Source organism: Aquila chrysaetos, chromosome 10 (genome assembly GCF_900496995.4).
Source record: "Aquila chrysaetos chrysaetos chromosome 10, bAquChr1.4, whole genome shotgun sequence".
NCBI lineage: Eukaryota > Metazoa > Chordata > Aves > Accipitriformes > Accipitridae > Aquila > Aquila chrysaetos.
Genome location: NC_044013.1, coordinates 20,444,701 through 20,466,267, shown reverse-complemented (window position 1 = coordinate 20,466,267; position 21,567 = coordinate 20,444,701). Strand labels below are relative to the sequence as shown.

At 44.1% G+C, this 21,567-nt stretch overlaps 1 protein-coding gene and 1 long non-coding RNA gene across 4 annotated transcripts in view; one reads left to right on the top strand and one right to left on the bottom strand.

Annotated features, from left to right (window-relative positions):
• Window positions 1-577: 577 nt before the first annotated feature.
• LOC121233601 lies at window positions 578-13,519 on the bottom strand. The gene is made up of 2 exons (XR_005933428.1): window positions 13,237-13,519; window positions 578-2,796 (listed from the first exon to the last, which is right to left on the bottom strand). It is a non-coding gene; the product is annotated as an uncharacterized LOC121233601 (long non-coding RNA).
• Window positions 12,356-21,567, top strand: part of LOC115347488 (guanylate cyclase soluble subunit beta-2-like) — a 22,981-nt gene continuing 13,769 nt past the window's right edge. For 2 of the 3 annotated variants that reach the window (XR_005933427.1, XM_030028935.1), the window contains exons 1-9: window positions 12,772-12,800; window positions 13,581-13,654; window positions 14,514-14,608; window positions 14,795-14,955; window positions 15,352-15,451; window positions 16,611-16,831; window positions 16,919-17,024; window positions 18,675-18,778; window positions 20,324-20,540. Coding sequence is in view for 2 of the 3 variants with exons in the window: in XM_030028935.1 (XP_029884795.1) it covers window positions 12,798-12,800; window positions 13,581-13,654; window positions 14,514-14,608; window positions 14,795-14,955; window positions 15,352-15,451; window positions 16,611-16,831; window positions 16,919-17,024; window positions 18,675-18,778; window positions 20,324-20,540 (1,081 nt within the window). In the remaining variant the exon portion in view is untranslated. Of the gene's footprint in view, window positions 12,456-12,771; window positions 12,801-13,580; window positions 13,655-14,513; window positions 14,609-14,794; window positions 14,956-15,351; window positions 15,452-16,610; window positions 16,832-16,918; window positions 17,025-18,674; window positions 18,779-20,323; window positions 20,541-21,567 lie in introns of those variants that run through there. The other variant, XM_041126867.1, reaches the window with a different exon arrangement.

The following is a 21,567-nucleotide window of genomic DNA, read 5'->3' as shown; positions in this document are numbered from 1 at the left end:
GTACCCGGTCGGCGGCCCCCGTGGTCACTGACTTGCCGGGCGGCAGCAGGGCTTCGTCTCGTGACACCCCTCTCCCCCCGGAGCCTGGAGTCCTCCCGGCCGGGTGCAGGGGGGCCCAGCTCCCCGTCTCCCAGCAGCGGGGTAGCGGAGGGAGGGCCACCTCCGCCTTCCCACGGCCCCGTGCGAACGCGCCCACCGGCGGCAGCCACCCGCGGGGAGAGGCTACGGTATGGCAGCGCCTCGCTTTGTCTGCCACCGCCTCTGCTCTCGAGAGGGTCCCACCGAGACCAAGCTGACCTGCAAGCCTGGTAGCCAGGTCTCTGACCTGAGCATTCTTTAGCACGTCCAGGCACCGGGCGCCTTCCAGGTATACACAGGTACTGAGCGGGGTTTCCTTGTTTTTCCCTTTCATTTTCTGGAACATAATCTTTGATCTAGGCACCCAGAGTTCCCCCCCAAAAGGCCGATGTCCTTTTGTGACCTTGCCATCAATCCAACTGCCTTTAAGAAGGCTCTTAATTAACTCGCAAGGGTTTGGCTTCACCTTAGCTAAAGACCTTCAAGAATTCTCCTCCTCAAAGTTTTCCAATTTTATTTTGTTTTTTAAATCAAGTACGTATCTTAGCAGAACAAGCATTTAACAAATATGTGCATTAATGAAAAACACGTGGGATGAATGTTAACTGCAAACCTTGTCTCTAGTACCAGACTGTTTAGGAAAATAAAAGCAAGTAAATTCTAGGATGGTCCCAAGGTGTTTTAGAAATAACAGGAGCAACGCTTGTGCTATTTTAGCCATTTCATTGTCAAAATGCTATCACAGTTTAGCAACTCCTAGACATCAGGCAACAGTTCAGCAAACCTTGCTTAGTTTGCAGATTTCTTAAAACCAGGAATGCCAAAGATTTTTTTTCTGCCAAATTAGGCAAAGTCAGCCAAATGCAAAGGTGTAAATCCCGTCCTCTTGTGTACTCAGTGCCTCTAGCCGTTCTCAGGACCTGGCAGAGATTGAAGTTGCCTGCTATTAGCAAGTAGAAAAAGCACAAGGCAGAATGCCAGCTTCTAAATTAAATAAACAAAAATCCTTTTCTAGTTAAGATTTAAAGACATGTATATTTCTTTCACACCTAGCGCTCAATACAAAGTCAAGTTTAAGTGAGCGGCTGGAAAAGTACCAAAGACTTATATATACTTACATTGCTAAAAGAAAGACTGCATTTTTGAATGCATCCCAAGGATCTATGAAGATGTCCCTCGGTCTGTCTCCAGGCCAGCTGGACTATTAGGAGTTGGGAAGATTTTTTGATCAGAGTGGAAGGTCCTAAAGATCATTTCACAAGCCCCATCAATCAGCCTAAAGCTGGCCCAGTTGCTGTAGGAGAAACATGTCTAAAGAATTTTGCAATTAGTTAAAAGGGTGATTCATTCCATTGTAGGTTTTCACTCAGGGAGAGTGGCATGGGTTGTTTGTTTGGGTTTTAAAAAAATTTTTTATTTAATGCTGCCTTCACATTTCAGAACTGCCCTATCTTCAAGGACTTATCCCAATGAACAGTCAGACATCCAAAAAAGCCCTTATTCAAATACATCTGTTACCCTTAATGACACGTTCTAAACACTCCTTCACTGTGGGTAAGAGAACAACACATATATAAACACATTTCTGAAAGGGAGAGAAATGATTAAAACGACTTGTTTATTGAAGTTTTGTGTAATTATAGCTGGTACACCACATACAGGAGCTGTGATGTTACTTACCACATACACTCGGGTCCCAGTAAATACAATACTGGGCTGTTTAAAGAGTGACATATGGTGCTTACTAACAAAACATGTATAGATGCCTATGAGAAGAAATGCTATGATATTCCAGAGTTGCTTTTTTAGCATTTGTAGGAAAGCATCCACAAAGAAGAGAGTAGCATCGAAGTCCAGCTCTGCATACCTTCTGCCAAACTCCTAAAAAGCTTGCTAGGAAGCCAGTATGTTCTGAAGAGGGCTAAATAGCTGAAAAACCGTGTGGTGAAATAGATGCAATTCTTTCCATAGGGAAAATTAATTTTCTAGTCATATCTCTCCAGAGCCCAAACCATTAACACTCTCTCTCTCTCTTCATGTCCTCTTCCACTTCGGCTCTTTTTCCTAGATATTCGCCACCAAAACAAATAAACCAAGCCAGCCTTCCCTGCATAGAAATCTACACCATACCATTCAATCCTTTACGTAATTCTGCCAAGCTCTTTCCATGCGTATCAGCATTAGCTTATGGCATTATTTTTAGGATTTTTCCCTTCTGATCGAAACTCTTTGCACCAACGTCTGTGACTTCCTCCTGCACGCAGCTGCCCCAGCCATCAAGGTCTTTGAAACTGCCACAGCGCTGAATGCAAACTGGAGCAAGGCAGGAGGCTTTCATTGCTGCAAAGGCGTTACTTCTGCCAGATGTCTTTCTTTAAAAATATACTTTTATATGGATACACACACACACATATATACACATGTATATATATATTTTTATTCTCAGTAGAGAGTTTTGGTTTGCTTACCAACAACACATAGCTTAAGACCTACCTCTTCATTCATAGCAGCATACATATTACTGAGACGTCTCTTAAGAAGACCTCCTACACCTGAAACTTAAACATTCAATTAAAAATTAATATGTCTTTCAGGCCTACTTGCACATGAAATCCATTGAAGCCCAGCTGCTGCGAGGTGGTGCCAAGCTGGCTGTCAGATGCACACAGTGCTTGATCAGACTCATTGCTGACAGGAGCTTCATCCAAGGTCTCATTTCTGCAGCCATAAGGAAAAAAGATGTCTACATTAGGTTGGCAGGAATTTAACCATTAGAGCAGGTTTTTTACTCATAGTGTTTTCTCCTTGGTATTACGCGATGGGTGGAATGCAGAGGATTTTGCTCTGTGTTTTAATGAAGACCTGTGGCAATGACAGAAATTGTCATTCAAGGATTTCCAAGGCCTACGAGAATGACTTGGCTTGAAGGATTGTGCGTCCAAACACACGGATTACCCAATAAAATCTATTACTTTCCTGGTGCTCATCAGTCCTAGTCCTATGAATCAAGAGCTCCGTTGGGTAATCCCGCGTCTTAATTATATTTTGGTGACATGTATGGATTTGAAAGATTCTTCAGGATTATTTTGACCACAAAGTGCTCTGGTGCTGGATGGCTGTTCAGATAGCTCTGCCTCACTTTCCCTTTGTTTAAGCATTGTGCAAGGAAATATTTGCAATGCGCAAGAAGATGCAGGGGTCATAGGAACAATCCTGAATGTGGGACAGATTTTCAGAGAGTTATGCCATAAGCAGTACTTGCGGGAAGAGCCCAAAGCCCGGGCAGCCTGCATGACAGCAGCAACCCTGCTGCTCAGGGCCAGGCGCTGTTTTGGCATCAGAATTTTCCATTGCTATTCCCATCTCTTATCCCCAAAACATGGGAACCAAGGCACAGAGCTGGGGATGTTAGGCTATGTTAGAAAAAACAGCCTCAAAAGGTAGTCTAATATGTCTTACTCAATGAGCAGTTCTCTCATTTTAGGTGTGGAAGCAGGCAACGATACCTTCTCTTTAATGCCCATACTTACAGGTGAGGCGAGAGAAGACGTGTTGCCCTAGAAGCCCCAGCAAGTTCCATACATAAAACTGCATTACAATTTTTGGTAGCTGGATGTTGCCACAGCGCAAAATGTGGGATGAAGCTGTCGGCTTAGGGGCAGCAAACGGAAGTCTGGTGAGGACTGGAAGCCAATGTAACTTGGGGTCTGTCATCTCAATGGCCAATCCTTTGAAAGACTTGTTGCTATAGATTTGGGTTGGCTTTACCTGTGATATTCCTTCCTGCATCTCTGCTTTCAGCTGTAGTTAAGACTATAGTAACTAGCCTATACATGTTACTGGACAGCAGGATTACTGTTGTTTTCAATGTATTACACCATCAGGCAAGCTGTTGGGACAGAACAGCTGGACAAGTTGAAGCTAGCCTCCTCCCAATTAGCTGCTTGGTGGTTCTGCTTCTCAGTTAGAAACTCACATCTCTCCAGTTTTACGTTTGTACTTGCTTGTTTCAGCTAACAGGAGAAGGTCCAGAGTATAGATCTGGTGGCCAGCAGCTCTGGAGTTACATGTGGGATCATCTCCCCTATACTCCATTGCATGTTGCACTGCTTTTCTGTTTTCACTTAGGAAAATGTGGACACCACCATTCACCTGCATTACAAGTATCACTTGTACGAGGCTTTGAAGAGGTGGTACAGCATACTCCGATAACTGGTGTCTACTTTATACAGCGTACAGGCCCATCAAGCAAAAATAAATTAACATTTTAAAACTAATTCACAAATTAGTTTTAATCTACTTCTTAGAAATGCTGCTACTGGCAAAGAACTGTGAGGATGCCTGGTCCTTCGGGCTCCTCACCAGCCTGGCAGTCTTTTCTAGCAGCTCGCACATACCGCACGCTGTGATGGCTATGCTGTGTGGCACAGATTTTCCCAGTCAAGGTTCATTTGGAGCTGGTTTGTTTGCATTGCAGTGCTTCAGAAATACTCAGCTTTCCCAGAAGGCTATTCTGTCAGAGAAGGAAAAAGAAGGGAGAAAAGAAAGGGGGAAACTAGCCAAGCAGCAACAAAGGAGGCGAGCAAAGCCACAGCACGCTCCTCAAGGGGCTGCAGGCACTGCTGTGCATGCAGCAGAGAGGACAAGTTACTCCACCAGCAGTGAGATCCCAAACACTTTGAAACAGTTACATGCACACAAATTACAGCATGCTTGCTGGCCACACGAACAAAATACAGTGTGTTTGCTGTCTCCATATTATTCCATGCACCCAAAGTTAGCATTGCACCTCTGACCTGTAATTCATATTATGGTACAGCTCCTGTTTTACAGGTGCAAATACACATCATGCCACTTCATTAATTCCACAGCCATGTCCCACCCTAGCTCTTGTCCCCCCCTTTCCATGAAAGACCAGGACTTGGATTTCACTTGCTTTCAGCAATGAATGCAGCAGTCCTGGTCAGGAAAAAAAGGAGAAAAGCTGGCACGCACACAGCAGTAAGGGGTTAGCTGCAGTTGCAGTTTTTTAAAAGGCCAGATTTGGGCAGCTTTCTGCTTTCTGCTATGTCCATCGTGAGGACAATGCCAGTTTCCAAGTGTATGACAAATCTACATTGGAGCATGGGACACACGCACACTAACTGGCCCGTTCTGATCCTACTAGCAGCCTAGAAGTGAGCTCAAGCTATTTATCCTCCTTCTTGGACAGCTTTTACAGTCTTTGTCAAGTTCTTTGCAGCTACAACTAAACTCCTTCATCCAGCTGGGGCAGAACTAGTTCAAGTGAACTAGAGAGGGGGGCAGATACATGTTCCTATTCTAAACAAAATAGCCTTTCAACAAAATAATTCATCTTCAAATAAGACGGAGACGTTTATTCCCTAGCATCACTCAAAGACACACTATATAGAACGATTTTTGATGAAACCAAGACGGTTCAAGTCAAGAATGGAAAACACTGGGTTTGGCAAAACAAATTATCAGAGGAAAAATCAGTCTCAGGGGGAATTGCTGGAGATCTCAAATATATGTAGCTCCATATTTAATATTAAAAACCTCAAGATCTCAGTTATACTATACCTAGTATTCATATCAGTGCAAACCCCAGCACAAATCCAAAACCAGAACAAAGACTGCTATTGTCCCAAATTAACCCATAAGAGCTATTGGTTGGCCACAGTACATTGTAAACAGACCAAAAAGGTGCAGTGCATTTTCAGTAGCTAGCCTGGGCTAGTAAGACTTTTTTTTTTTACTATTGCTAGTCTGCAGAAAGGTACTTTCTGTTCCTGAGGAGTAGTGTAATCAGCTACAGCAGAAGTCAGAGCAACAATTTAAACTTTGGAGTGAATCTTTTTAAACACCTAATGCTAGCTGTTTTGGCTGTATTGTTCTGATTTGTGTGGGAAGGACCTTCCTGCATTACAATATAAATTCATTTTATAGAGATACACAGGGAAAACAGAATATATGATAAGCATCAGAAAGTGCATCAGAGGGATCATTCCTCAGGTTTTCTTAGTAGTGTGGAGCTTAGCTCTTCTCCGCTCTGCACATCATCTCAATAGACTGTGCCTTTCAAGTTTGTTCATCATTGATTAGATGGAAGGGGTGGTTTAAGGATAAGAGAAAAATTATGGAGATTTTTGGGTAATCCTCTGAAGGGATTCGCCAGGGTGACAGCCACACCCCCATCACGCGATGCAGCTGCCCTCATCCCTACCCAGCCCTCCAAGGACAAATGGCTGGCGAGTCAGGTGCTGGTTAGATCATCACCAACACCTACAGTTTCGAAAGGAGAGATCAAAAAGGAGATTATGGTTGTAGGTGGAGACGCAGGAAACACAAGGCTACCTTCAACTACCTCTTACTACTTGCTATCAGCTAGTCTGTATCTGAGTTTCTTATCCCACCAACTCACCCTACCACAGACAGATGGGCCACTTTAATTCACCAGTTAAACCCTTACCCCTTGTAAAGCCCATTACAAAACATAGAGCTGCTCTAACAACCAACCAGCATCTATCATCTTCCTCACTCCTGATCACGGCATTTCTCCCTGTGCAGGAGGAATAAGAGCCTTCATCCCACTGTGCCTTTAAAGACCCATGGCCACACACTGGGCACAGAGGCAAGCACTTCATTCTTTCAGTCTTCCTTCCACTTCACTAGAATCCAAATTTCTTCCTTAGAACTTAGATTCTTTTAACTTGTTAGCCATCCTTGCTTGGACATTTAAAAACTCCTGCTTAATAGCCCTTCTACTTGACAAATATACAGAGCTCCCTTAGAGCTCCTTAGGGACCTCTCAACCCTTTGGACCTCTCATATTACCATCACAGATTTCCACCTGGATTTTCCAGGAGAATTTACTACTCCCTATTTAGCACACCCTACCTACTTGCAAGCTTTACTTCTCTTGCTCAAGCAAGGGAAGTTTTTTGTATACCTCCTCCTTTTCCCAAAGTGCCTCGCTGTCAAAGCTCAGATCTAGTTCTTCTTGGAGATCATGGGAGCTGTAGTCCTCTGAAAACTGAGACCGTGGTGGGCTTGTGCCCCTCCTGAAGCTGTAGAACAGTTTGTCCCTATCTACAAAAAAAGGATGTTAAACTTCACCTTTGCACAGAATGGGTTGAAGTATTTTTCAGTCAAAGATACCACACGGGATATAGCTCACAGATTCAGTTCAAATGAGGAAAGCTAGAGGAAACATGTATTTGTTAATAATGGTATGAGAAATCTGAGCACACTGTATAATTAATACTATTGCAAAATATTACTCAGAGGAGTAAAAGCAGCAAGGAAGCTGAATGTTACATCTAAAGCACCAAGAGAGCATCCGCGCTAGGTGGTTTGGTGGGAAAGGGTAGCCAAGGAGAAAGCTCACTAGAAGAAAGAGCTGTTTGATTTGAACAAGGCTGGATGCCCGGAGGCTGGGGCAGAACTCAGACAAGAGGAAAGTAAACCATCAGCATATTCAGTAATATTTGCAATTTAACAGTTACAGGACTAATTAAGACCCGCAGCCACAGGAAACCCGAGTCTACCTCTTAAGAACAACACCCCAGATATTTAATATGCCACAATGGAGGATAGTGGAGGATAGCTGGATTATCATTTCCAAAAGTAGAGCAGCAATTTCTCACAATATTAAAGCCAAATAAAGCTAGTGCCAGCATTTACCAGTTATTGGTTTGACATTGTTGGGGATGTGCTGCTAAATTGCTTTGGGTTCTTGAACTGGGCCCTTGGAGTTTTTTGAGTTACATAGCAGATGATAGATGACATGAGTAGTACCTGAAAGGCCTCTTTTCAAAGCACAGGGAAGGGACGCTGGTGGGATGGAAGAGAAATATACCACAGACCCCTTAGACACAACCTTGTTTAACAGCACAGCCTGCACAGGCTGGTATTACACTAATTTCTTCGTTTGACACAAGCACCTTAAAGTTTGTAGTTACTTTTCCAAAGGAACAAGACGCCAGAAAGCACCCAAACAGCTCCATGTGCTAATAGGTTTGAGCTACGTGGCTCAGAGTACAATACAGACGTAATAGCACAGCACCCAAGATTGATGAGCCTTGGCTTTTACCCATTTTTGCATTATTCTTGACTGCATTCTTCCAGTCTCCTGGATAACTGTGCCGTCTGCGAGCTGCAGCAGAAGCGAGCCTGGCCCAGGCAGCCGAGACAAATGATTCTTTGTAGCTCATTGCAGTGTTGTTAAAGCTGGAACAGATTTCATTAACTAGCAATCAGAGACAAAAATACAAGTAATGAGCTATTTTCTACTTAGAAAACAACGATACTGAATGCTTGCTCTTGAATGTAAGTTGTGATACACAAGGCAAGCTGAAGAAAATACCCAGAGGAACACGCACAAAGACTTTAACCAGAAAGTTTCATGCAGCAAAAGTACCCACAGGGCCTGTTTCTCCTTTGCACGACGTATTTTCACGGGTGCAGCCCTGACTTCCCCAGCTCAGGGAAGATGAGCGCCCGGGAAGGGAAGCGCCAGGGCAGGTCACGCGCAGGGAGGGAGGAACTCCGCGGCAGCACACGTGCAGAGCCGGGCGAGAGGGAACGATGCCAAAGGCCACCCAGCTCTTGGAGCAAATCATTCATTTCTTCAATACCCTCCCTGTCAGTGTGGTAAAGGGCACTTGTGAATGGGTTTTGGACCCGAGCTGGTAACTTTTCCCTACAGTTTTGCAAAGCCAATTTAAATGTTATTGACCCAGCCTCCCATCTCCCTCTCAGCTTAACAGATAACCAGAGGAGTTGGGGTTTTGAAAGCTTTCTTGAGAGTAAAGCCTGCACTAGAACAATTTCACTGCTCTTGAGTTAGTCTGCGTTAACGACATTTAAATTTTGACCAGGGCCTTTAATAAGAATTCAAATATAACTGTTGGGGTTTTTAAATATATATTTCAAAAATTAGAGCCATCCAAACTATGCAGGGCAGCACATCTTCTGTGTTTATTTTTATTCCTAATCTAGACTCCACATCAGCTGTCCTCATGGTTTGGTAGTGTGAAGTACTGGAAGCCTACCAATACATATATATAAAACTTCCTTTTTGGTTCCCATTGGTAGAAGGACAGATTCTTTTTCTCTTCAAGTCACTAAAAAGTCGCTGTGTGGGCTAATTCAAGACAAATGTGAACACATGATATCTGAACAACGGATGTGAGGCTGCATTTGAAGGAAGTATGCTGAAAAGGACTGTGTCCTAGGGGTCTTCACTAGGAGAGAGTGCTGGCAACCACTTGGAGAAAGGATTCTGTTACTGCTGTGGTATTTTGGGCTCCAGACTGCAATGTTTAGAATGTGCTCTGCTCAGACGGTTATGGGAGCAGCCCCTCCGCCATGGCAACTAACATATGGCTTTGCATTGTTGCTAATAATCACACAACAGAAAGAAAAAGAAGTAAAAAGGAGGACGTCCTTGCATACACAGACTATGGAAGTCTATGACTGCATTCTGCAAGGCTGTAACTAGAAGTTATAAATTGCTATATTGCATATTTTCACTTCTCATCTAAGCAAAAAAAACAGCGTATACAGTTTTTGCAGATAGTCCATCTATTTTGCTGAACTACCTAGAGCTCAAGGATGCCGTTTAGTCCTAGCTGGGTACAAGCACAAAAAAAGGCCAGGGGATATTGGCTCTTGACATAATTGGTTTTGTCAGGTATGGATGAGTATCTTTTTTGCAAGGCCACAGCACCCCCTTTCCATATTAATGGATCTTTTGCCACAAAGGCAGAAGAAATATAAGACACATTTGCTCACAAACTGCCGGGAAGGTTGCAGAATTTTGCAGGGTTAGCAGCACAGCCCTTAGCCTGCTGTTTGGCTTCCAGACGCATCACTTTTAGCAATTTATAAGGGACCAATGCACTTGATCGGTAGTTGACTCCATCCTCAGCACCGGACACTGAGCTGGTTATGGGAGGAAGGATAGGCGGTGCACAGGCGAAGCCCACGGAGGACTTTTCAGCCATACTTCAACTGAAGGTATCCTGTGCCCTCGCAACGAGGCTCAGCCTCACAGGAGAGACACCAGGAGAATACCAGTGCGCAGCTCTGCCTGAACCTATCCCCGTCCACCCTACGTGTTCTGGAAAGGAAGAAACCCTCTGAAACTAAAGACATCCTGCTCCAACCTCTCCTTTACATACCCAAATACAGCTGCTCCGCTGCCCCTGCAGCAGATGGCAATTTGTGTCAATGCCAGCCCACTGCAATGGGGTCCAGTATAGACTGAGAGACCTGAATACGCCGTGCCAAGAGAGACCGTAATCACTGTCACTGGAGCACAGCAACAGATTGGGAAGGGGAGTATTGTTGTCTTCATTTTACACAGAGTGGGCTGAGATACAGCAACATGTAGGGTGTTCTGTCTTTGATTAAAAGACTGGTGATTATACACAAAAATAGCTGCTGATCTTAAAATTCTAGGAAGCACTGATTACATTGTGCCAAAGGAATAAAGAAATCCTGAAGAGTCACACCAGAAGCGTATTACAAATTTTTCTCTCTTGCTTTCTGTTCTCTTACTTGGAAGGCTTCTGTTATCCAGCTAGAGTTGACAAAGGTGGCCGAGGGCACATCACAGGCCATGGACTGCAAAGGGCGAGCAGCCCAATGACCTGCCCGCAAACAATCCTGACTTGGAGATTCTTTATCCAATTTTCTCTCATAACGACAAACAGACCTGAAAAAATAGTAGGATCAATTCACTAACCAAAGAAGGGCTAAAGCAATAATGATAAATTCAATTCCAGTATGTATTACCTTGTGCAATATAGATTTAGTATACAGGTATTAATTTGAATTTTGGATAGCTTATCTGAATTGCATCTCCAAACCTTTTCAATAGTCACTAATCTTTGTTACTAAAAATCATTGGATTGCTTATTTAGGTGTCACGCACACAATAAGAAAAGAAAAGATACTAAAGAACTAGAAGAGAAGATACTAAAGTACTCACTTTATTTGCAAATCTCTCCAGTGATTCAGGTTTTATAAATCTGAAAATTAGTTTTATTTATGCATAATAAAAATTAATTTCTAAATTGAAGGCAATAAGCAAACCCATACAATTCTTAGACGATGCGGTGTTTACTCCTCTTCTCTTTCCTTCAGCTTAATCTTCCTGATTTGTCATTTCTAGCATCGAATTATTTGTATTCATATCAAAAGCAGATTTACGTGGGTAAAATTTGCACACCAAAAAATCAGTAACGTCACAGTGAGTTCCATTTGTATTGATGGCACTGACAGTCATGAACTCCTACTCCGATTATTTTTAGTTACTTTACAGGCTGCGGTAAAGCAGCGAGCCCGGCTGTGCAATTGAGACTCTGTTCTTCAGGTAGCTAAAATAAGGGTGTCTTCGCCCTTTTGGGGGACAGCCGTACATCTGCACAGAAAGCAGCTCCACCGCTAAGGGCGGTGTGAGAGCGGGGCGCAGGCTGCAGGGCTGGGGGCCTGCGGGCTCTGGGGCTGGGGGTCCGGCACCACCTCTCGCTCGGCAGCGGGCACGGGCGCTTCTTACAACCGTGGCACGGGCAGCAAACCGAGAGGTAGGTCATCTGTTGCGCCGGCTAACGCTAGCTCCGAGGCGTACGTTTCAATAAATATTTGATATTGTCCAGGAAATACAGAGGAGTTTGCGTGGATGTTTCTCTGCTAAGCTAGCCCTCTACACGCAGTTGCGGGAATACAGCGGGTGCACGGACTTTCCTTAGTTCTCTTCTCCTGAGCCTAGCTCCGACCAGCATTTGGCCGAGAAGACAGCTCTGGAGAAGAAACCTGGTTTAGTGATCAGCGAGGTCACGGGAGACTCACCAACGTCTGCAGGATGGAAAGGGTGAGGGGAGGATGGAGGATGTGGGAGGACAGGGACAGCGCAGGGCTGGCGGGAGGGCTGTCATCGTTAAAAAAGCAGCACCTGTACCCAGCGTAGGGACTGCTGCCCAGGTTTTGACGTGCCTGCTGAACACCTGCGTACGGCACCTGTGAAGAGGACCGAGCGATCAGAGCCCGAGCAAGGAGCAGAATGCCTCGGAACCGCCACAGCAGGAGCAAAACCCTGGCTGCCAGAGCGGCACAGAGCGCTGGCTCAGGCCGCGGTCCCCTGGAGCGTCCCACAGGCCCTGCACCAAACCGCGGCAACCGGGTGGGCGAAGCGGGGCTGTCACCACCCACAGGGCTGCCTGTGCCTGTCCGCTGACAGAGGACGGAAAACTCATCTTTATCGGGGGGAGAGTGTTTTTCCCCAAACAGCGCTCCGCCGCGTCCTCTCAGGACGCGCTCCTGAAAGCGACCTACGAGTAATTCTTCCAAAAATACACCTAGGAAATGAGGTAACTCTGCCAGGCACTGAAGCCCACGAATTCACTGCATCTAAACCCGATCACTGTATCCCTGCTAACACCCCTCCTGCTGCCCTGCCGGCCGCAGACGCAGCCTGGGCGACGGGCAGTGCTGTGCAAGCGGCTTCATCGCCCGCTTCTGGCCAGGCCTACGGCGGCGGCCGCCGGCTGCCACCGCGCTGGCAGCCGCGGGCGAGAGCAGCGGGGCCGGGCCTGGCCGTGCCACCGCCCCCCGGGCAGGCAGCGGGGCGGGCGCGGCGGGAGCCGGCGGCGGCGCTGGGGGCGGCTGCCCGAGCCCGCGGCCGGCGGCGGAGGGGCGGCGGCGGCGGCACGATGGTGAGCGAGCGGGGCGGGGGGGCGGCGGGCCGGCGGGCGGGCTCGGGGGGCTCCCCCCCCGGCCGGGCCGGCGGGACCCGCAGGGTCGGGGGGGGCAACCCGGGCCCTCGTCCAGCCGCCGGCGGTGGCAGGCTGCCCGCGGGGGAGGCGGCGGGGGGCGAGTCGGGACAGCCGGCGCCCGTCGGGGACGAACGGGCACCCCCGGCCCGAGAGACCAGGCGGCTGAGAGCCTCCTGCCTGCCGTGCCGGGGGCAGGACGCCAACCCGCATCGCTTCGGGGGATTCGGACCACGCCATCCTGCGTGGATGTGATCCTGTCGCTGCTGTGACGGCGCTACTTACGGCTGCTCCCTTAGCATCCCTTTCCCCCCATCTCCGGCGTCCGGTCTGTCAGTCCTAACGCAAAAAAGAGCAGGCACGGCAAAGCCAAACTTACCTCCCGATGCTGCAGCTCAGCTGTGCGTGGCTGCTGTTCCAGCCGCCGCGGGGGACGCGCTCCAGGCTGCACGCGTGGCACAACGCATCCCCGACCTGGGCTCTCCGGGTCCTTATCTGCAAAACAGGACTGAGTGTGTTTGCTCTGGTTTGCCGAACGGTTGTGAAATGCCGAGATAAAGGCTGTGCTGTTTGCGGAAAGACAATGGCTGTCAAGCCTTATTACTTTCTCTTCTGCAATATAAAATTAGCAGTGGAATCTTAAATACAAAAAAAGGTGGCACGTTTGGGCGGCACTTTGAAAATCAGTACGTCTTTTCCACGTTCATCTATTTGCTTTTGCAGTATGGATTTATAAATACGTGCCTGAAGTCTTTGGTGGTTGAAAAGTACGGTGAAGAAACATGGGAAAAATTAAGGTAATGTGTTCCCAATACACGTAGTGTGTTGAAAGAAAACGCTCGGGCATTTAGCAGCAGAGGATTCTAATTTCTCACTGGTAAATGGCAGCTGATCTACGTATCTCAAGTAATTGTTAGAAGTAACTAGCAGGACAAATGCAAGAGTTTCTTACCTTGTAACACTTCATAGTCTGATACTAATTTGTCCCAATTAATTTGTTATATAGATAATTAAGGATGACATTTAGTCTTATAGACGATTGTGCAATAGACTCGCTGGCTCACTGGGACAACATCGAGAAGTAATTACACTGAAAAGATGTCATCCTTGATATGAAGTCAGTTTAATTCCAGTACTTTCAGAAAAGCAGCTAAATGTATCATCTTCTCTGGTTTTGTCTTTACTTTATGAGCTATGTGGTATTTTCCAAGATATAAAGATATATAAATGATACTGAGATATATACATATAATAGCCATTGAAGCCAATATAAAAAATGAGCAAGTTTTTGGTCAAGTCTGTGGAGACCCAAGAGCCTGATATTGTGGCCACATTGAAGAACAAGCCAGTAGACCAGAAGACAAATGAAGATTCCACTTGCTCTAGCACCCCACAGTATGATGCCATAATCCTTGAAAGAGTGCCATAATACCGTAACATGAACCAGCACAAACAGAGAGGTGGACACCACCGTTCAGCCATGTTAAAGCAACACTCTTAAACCATTCGGGGAAGTAGTGTGTTCCAACGTAACGCTTGAAGGAGGTTAAGGAGTTGGTTAACAGCAAACAGTGCTTAGTTAATGCCAGTTGGGTCACCTAAGCATGTTATGTTTACAGCACTGCTGAGACAAGAATATTGTCTTCTCTGTTGCAGACTGCAGGCCGGTGTCCAGGATTCTTTCTTGACTTTCGAGGTTTACAAAGATGAGATCACAATGCAGCTCGTCGACAAAGCCTGCAAAATATTGGGTATGCATCACTGTGCCTCAAAAATGAACCAACCTGGGTCATCTGCAGCCCAGGTTTTAGTCTCCTGCGCTCTTTGGAATGCCCTCCCTATGTTGCAAATGTTCTGCGTTCACTCTTAATCCACCTGACAGCATTTCAAGAACTTCCAAGCCCTTCTTATTCATTAAGGTATCTTTATTTTGCCAGGTGTTCCTGCTGATACAGTTCTGAGAGAGTTTGGAGAGTATTTCTTTGAATTCTGTAAACGCTCAGGCTATGACCACATGCTGAGGACACTGGGTGGAAATCTGTATGAGTTCATAGAGAACCTGGATGCATTGCACAGCTACCTGTCCCTTTCTTACCAGGCAAGTTTGAGTAGTAATTACTGAGCAGGTATGGGTGGACTCTGCCAGGGTTTGCAACACAAGGAACAGTATCTCATAGGTGTGAATGAATAATGGAAAAAGATGCTATGACAGGCTCTCCTGTGTTCTGAAACTGATTACTCCAAAATGTTAGGACAACTTTTTAAAATAATTTTTTCTGAGTAGTCCTCAACATTAGATATTATTTAGTACATTGGCTCTAATGCATAGTAGATTTTCCTTCACAGGTGAGCATATTTAATCTTCTGTTTTTCAGCTTATTCATATTAACGCTTATTTTATTAAGACATGGGATGCTTTTGTACAAGTGGAATTCACCAGTATTCTTTATCAGAAAAAGATACTGAAGTTTTGGGTTTGTTTGTTTTTCCTCAGGAGATGAATGCACCATCTTTTAGAGTAGAAAAGAATGAAGACGGGTCAATGCATTTACATTACTATTCAGACAGAAGAGGTCTGTGCCATATTGTGCCAGGTAATCAGGTGGAATGCAGAGTACAGATCAGCTGGTAATGCAATACATATACAGAGTAATCATATATTTGCAGTTATACTTTGCTCAGGTTTCAGAATCTTTTTTCAGATGAGGACTGGCCATGGAATTGAAGCCCAGTAGAGTTTAGTCACCAGACATCTGACCTCGGTATGTCTCTACTGCCTGATCGCTCCTAGCTCCCAGTAGCTTCCATCAAGATTTACGATAAGACAACCCAGGCCATAAGTGTCCATTCCTGCTATAGAACTCCTATAGAATTCCCTTCCTGGAGGAAAAATTAAAGTTCATGGTGTGTATTGTGTCTAACTGTTGATTAGTTCTCAGTGACTCGAGCTCCTTAAATTACAGTGAAGTAGAAATTATAGTTGATTTGAAGACATCCATCCATCCTGTAATAAATACTCCTGCAGTACATGCAACCTGTAAAACTACTATTGAACCCTGCTCAAAACTGAATCTTTTACTGGCATTTATAGGAATCTCCACAGTTGTCCTTGTGCAAGGGTTAAACAGCTGTAAGTCTGTAAGAGATGGTCATATTCCTTTCTTTCATAGATGCTGCTGAATTTAGAAGTTTATCAAAATTTCCCCCTTTGTCAAAACTCATTTCATGTTCCTATTGAAGCACAGAACTATTTGGAATGTCAGACAGAGCTTTTCATGTCATTGTCCAGTATTTTGCCTAATAGCTAAGCAGAAATGAGAGGACTAATTGTGCATCTTCATGAAAGATATTTCCTTCCTTTCAAAAGAAAATATTCTGCTACGACTGAAATAGATTGTTATAGCAGAATCTCTTTAGATGCCCTGCACTTTTTGGGTTAATGGGAATTCATATTATTGCTATGTATGACTATTTGGACACGTTCTTCAGATGGGTATCCTGATGAGCTGCTTCTAGTGAAAATATGCATTTGTCATCAGCCAAGACAAAAGAAACAGTAACTTTAAAGGTTGTCTCCTATGCCCGTATTCTTACCACAGCAATGGTAGTAGGAACGACATAGGTTGCTTTTTTCTCCCAGAGTCCTTTAGAAAAGTGATTTCTGAAACAGTGAAATTCCACTGTTGGCCCTCTAAAAGGGAAAATGGAAAGGGTTTGTTCTTGGCAATAGTTTGTCTTTTGTTTCCTCTTCAGGAATCATCAGTGCAGCCGCCCTGGATTTTTTTAACATTGAGATTTCAATGGAAATAGTCAATCAAACAGAAGAAGAAGAAAGAACTGGAAAAAAAGAACATATTGTTTTTCTTGTCACTCAAACTCCTGTGTTTTCATACAAGGAAAGAAATGAATTTTCTTCCTCACCTCAAAATCTGGCTGACTCTGAAAAACAAATTGAGAACCAACTGAATAAAGAGGTATTTTAATATTCATTGTCACTATATTATTGAAATATGATTAAAATAAAAACACCCTTGATTTTCCCTTTGGATTTATTTCAACAGGACCTTGAAAAAAACAAGAATACGATTAGAGACAGAGGAAGCTCTGTTTGTCCTGCCAAGAAAAGTCACTGGAAAACAATAAGAGGAATAATCACGTTAGGAAAAGGTGAGCGATCATTCAGAGGCAGCTTGTCATCATTTCTGAGTCTCTTCAGTAAGAAAGTCAGTAAGCCTCCCTATCTCCACCCGCTCATCTATTCTGAAGTTACCATTCATACTTCCTCTGTGTTTTTTCAAAATGTTTCTGGTTAAGTTGCTTTCGGTTAGACGTTGTTAATCAAAGAAAAATTGCAGATAATAAGCATGCTTAGTAATGTCAGATACTTAAATGGAATATGACCTGTCACTTTTGTCTCTTAAGCAGAGTTTTCTTCTGAAAAGTATTGCTCTATAAAATGTCATTTGGTGGTACATTTGATACTTCCTTCTCATGTCGCTTGGTCTATGGTGATTAATTTAAAAGAGCGTTTTTTAACTTTGTAGCTGCTACTCCTTTCCAAAGTTATTGACTGCAGTAAATTCTGAAAGCCAAATCACACCCTCTGCTACCAAAAATCTACTGCTAATCTAGTAATCTCTGTTTATACCTTTATATATTATATGTTTATAAAATGGAAGGATTTTTTCATTTAGGATCTTTTGATTCCCCAAGAGGAATGAGAATCCAGCTCAGTATCACCAAGCTGTCTGGATTCTGGGAGGAGTGAAAAATTGAACCTGATATCATCTGGTGCAATGCCACGTACATTACAAGAGCAGATATACTGAGTAAGAAATTAATACATACTCAAAATAAAATTTTAGAGTAGCATTATTACTTAAAAAGAATAAAGTCCTTTAACAATTAATGCAAGAGTTACCAAAAGCCAGACTTTGAAAAATGAAAAACCCACACTGACTTCCCCTGAAGCAGTAAGAAGTCTAAAAGTTGGGTCCTAAATTTGTAATCTTTGTCACCAGTCTCATAAGTGACTTAAGCAGTTGTTATCAAGCAGAATTTACTACCGTAACTGTCATAGCCACTTTCTGGGGGAAAGGGATTGCTTGAAATAATCATAATTTTGATTATTGTGGGTTACTGGAGAATCCAAGTTTGTATTGTGAAGATCAAAGGCTTTGGGTGCTTCAGTCAGATGAGCTCTTTTGACTATTTTACCCATTTTATTAATTTTACAAATATATCTGTTCACTAGCAAGGACAAACTCCTCTGTAGATTTGTGACCATTTTGAAAAACAATCAGGGTAAGTAAAATAGAAACCAAACAGTAATTTGGTCTTTGTGTTACAGACTAGAGTTCTTTGTATAGGAGACTGAAACCTAGATCATGCTGGGTTTTTTCTCCATAAGTGTCCCTTAGTAGCTAGCAAAGTATATTAAATCAACTTTTGTGTATATTTTTGTGGGATATAGCTGTGTTATATTGCTATGGCATCTGTGAATTCATAGAGCAGCAATATCTACAGTTGTTCATCTACTCTTATTGTTTCCACATAATTTCATGCATCTAATGCTCTATGGTTTTTTTGTGGTTAAGTTTTAAACTCTCAGCCAACTCAGATTAGTTGCTAATCAGCTGTGTATTAAACTGCAGAGCTTTTAGCACAGATGTGTGCACACTTCTGGACCCACACACTGTTTACTTTGTCTTCATTCATTATGATATAGGGTCCTGTCTCACTGAGTGCTAAAAAGTAATGCTGACTGGTTTTATGAGGTGCAACCCCATTAAAAACTACACATTTATCTTGCCACAGGTAAGCTCTTGAGAGGATTTGATCCTGTTTACCCCAAGAGCCTCTGGATTGACACAAAAACATTTTGCAATGGACTTCCTTTTCATATGGTTTTTGACAAAGAGGTAAGACAAGCATGTGGTAAGGGCCTTTAGCCTGCATAAACCATATAGTAATTTTCTTCTGTTTTGACTGTCCTACAGGTCACTGCTGCGTGTGCTCTGTATACAGTGCACACTCCTTTGTAGGATTTGCAGAAGTGCTCTGTGCAGAGATATGTAATAAAAGTCACTCGTAACAACTGGATCTGGATCATTTCAGATAGGAATCTCCTTTGAATTTATTGAGATTACCACATCTGAAACAGCTGCTGATATGCCAACAAGGTTTATTGCAGCAGTCTATCCGTTACCAAACACCAAACAGAATTTTCTGAGGTTGCTGGCCACCTTCCTGTCCTTGGATGTGCCAGACACACGATCCATCCTTTAAACTGGCTTTGTACTTACAGCTAGTTGCCCTCTCCTCCCAGTTACTAATCTATCCAAAGGCTTTCGTAAGGCTTTGCTGGCAACTGAGGCCCTACATGCTTCCTGAGTCTACTCCATGCTTCTGCTGGGAAAACCCAGCTACCCACTAAATCGGGCAGCATGCAACCCCACGTAGTAGAAACCGGACCCCAAAATCTCTTTCTCTTCTGCGGGAGGATTGAGCCTCCTCTCGTGTGCAGGCATACTCTGCAGCAATGGAATTGCCCTTCCCTTGGCAGGGACTGCCCTGTGGCTGGTTTCCAACTAGCCGGGGCTCCCACCAAGCTACAGTTCCTCTTGCTCCCAATTCTGTGGAGAGAATATTAGCTTAAGGCAGGAGCAAAGAAAGGAGAAGCTGAGAATAGGACAGCAGAAGAAAGCTGAATACAGCCACTCGGGGACATGTTTTGGCATCACGCTGATAGAGATTCCAGAGCGCATAGTCTGCTTCGTGCCACTGTCCACATTAGACGAAGTTCAGAGTTTTAAACCTTTTAAGACATCCAGTCTGCATAATTTGAGAAAATTACTGGTGTGGAAAAAGGGCAAGTCATGCACCCATTATTGGTAGCTAGGTCAGAGCTTCAGTAAATCTGATGACAAGAAGTGAAGGCAGGGTGGACATTTCTGCAGGAGTTAGGAGCTCATGCATGGTCAGCAGGCTAAAAGAAAACAACTAAACCTTTACACAGGAATGGTTAAGATGAGGTAACCCATGGCATCCATTAGAAAATCAATATTTGCCAAGACATCTTATGCCACAGTTATTTTCTTTTTGGAATGCAGAACACACTCTGGTATCTCTAATTTTCTCTTGCAGCTGCCTGTAAGGCTATTTGTTAGGCCTACACAAATGCAAGCAAGGATAATAGCAGATTGTTTTGTTTTGTTTGGAACAATTGATAGGGAAGAGTATTTGGATAATAACATTCCTTTCTGGGGGCTTTGTCTCGCTGTGAAGGACACTCAGTCAGAGTTTTGCAGTAATAAACTAATAAGATAGAAACTTTGCTCAGAAATAAGCCATGTAGTATAGCAAGGCTAAGTGCGTGTACACATATAAACAGTGATCAGCTATAGCTTGGCTTGAACCCAAACAGGATATGAATTATAACATGTTGTCCATATTTTCTTTTTAAGCTCAGAGTGAAGCAAGCTGGGGTGAGCATTCAAAAGATTGTACCTGGCCTCCAGACCATGGGCATCTGCTTGGATCACTATTTCAGTATCGTTCACCCAGAAGTACCCTTCACCATCTCTAGCATTCAGAAATTCATCAACAGCCAATTTGTTTTCCAGACTAGAAGAGAGATGATGCCAGAGTCATGGAAACACCGGCCAATGCTAAAGCTGAGAGGTACTTAACTGTTTTCAATAGCATAAGTGTTCGTAGTAAATCAGGAATTATGCTGGAGTTGAACTAATGCCTTTCTGTGGACTTCTGGCTTCACATAAATCCTATAAATAGCCTTGTCTTTGTGCAGTGGGGAGAGGATTAGATGGTTCTGTTTAGAGAAACAGTACTTTAAGATGCTTGTAGACAAATTCTGCTATTACCTCACCAGATTTTGAAGGTTTTCAGTCAGAAATAACAACTGCGCTCCCATTTGAAAGGCTTAGAAAGACAGTGTTTTTCTAATGCTGCAAACCCCACATCTTTGCAGGTTTCCTGAGTTACAGGGGCAAGGCCAAGGTAGGATTAGATTGTTTTCTGAACCACCTCTAGTCTCAGTTATTCACAGAGTCACAGAATGACTCAACTCCAGTTGAGTTTGGAAGGGACCTCTGGAGATTGTCTAGTCCATCCTCACTCAAAGCAGGGTCAACTAGAGCAGGTTAATCAGGACCATGTCTAGCTGGGTTTTGAGTGTGTTCAAGAATGGAGACTCTACAAACTCCCCGGGTGACCCACTGCAGTTTTTAACCACCCTTACAGTTTTTTCTTATGTTTAAATGGAATCCCTGCATTTCAGTTAGTGTCCATTGTCTCTTGTCCTTTCATTGGATACTATGGAGAAAAGTATTTTTTACTGCCTCCTATCAGGTATTTATACGTATTGATAAGCTCCCCCTGAGGCTTGTCTTCTCTAGGCTGAACAACCCCAGCTCTCTTAGTTTCTCCTTACATGAGAGATGCTCCAAGCCTTCCCAGGTCCTACACCCTTTACTTCTTGAAAATAGGAGTGACATTTACTTTCTTCCAGTCCTCAGGAACCTTCCCCAGTCACCATGACCTTCAAAACTAACTGAGAGTGGCCTTGCAACGACGCTGGCCAGCTCCCTCAGCACTCCTGGATCCATCACATCAGGTCTCGTGGACTTCTGTGTATCAAATTTGTTTAAATGTTTACTAACCTGAACCTCCTGTGCCGATGGTAGGTCTT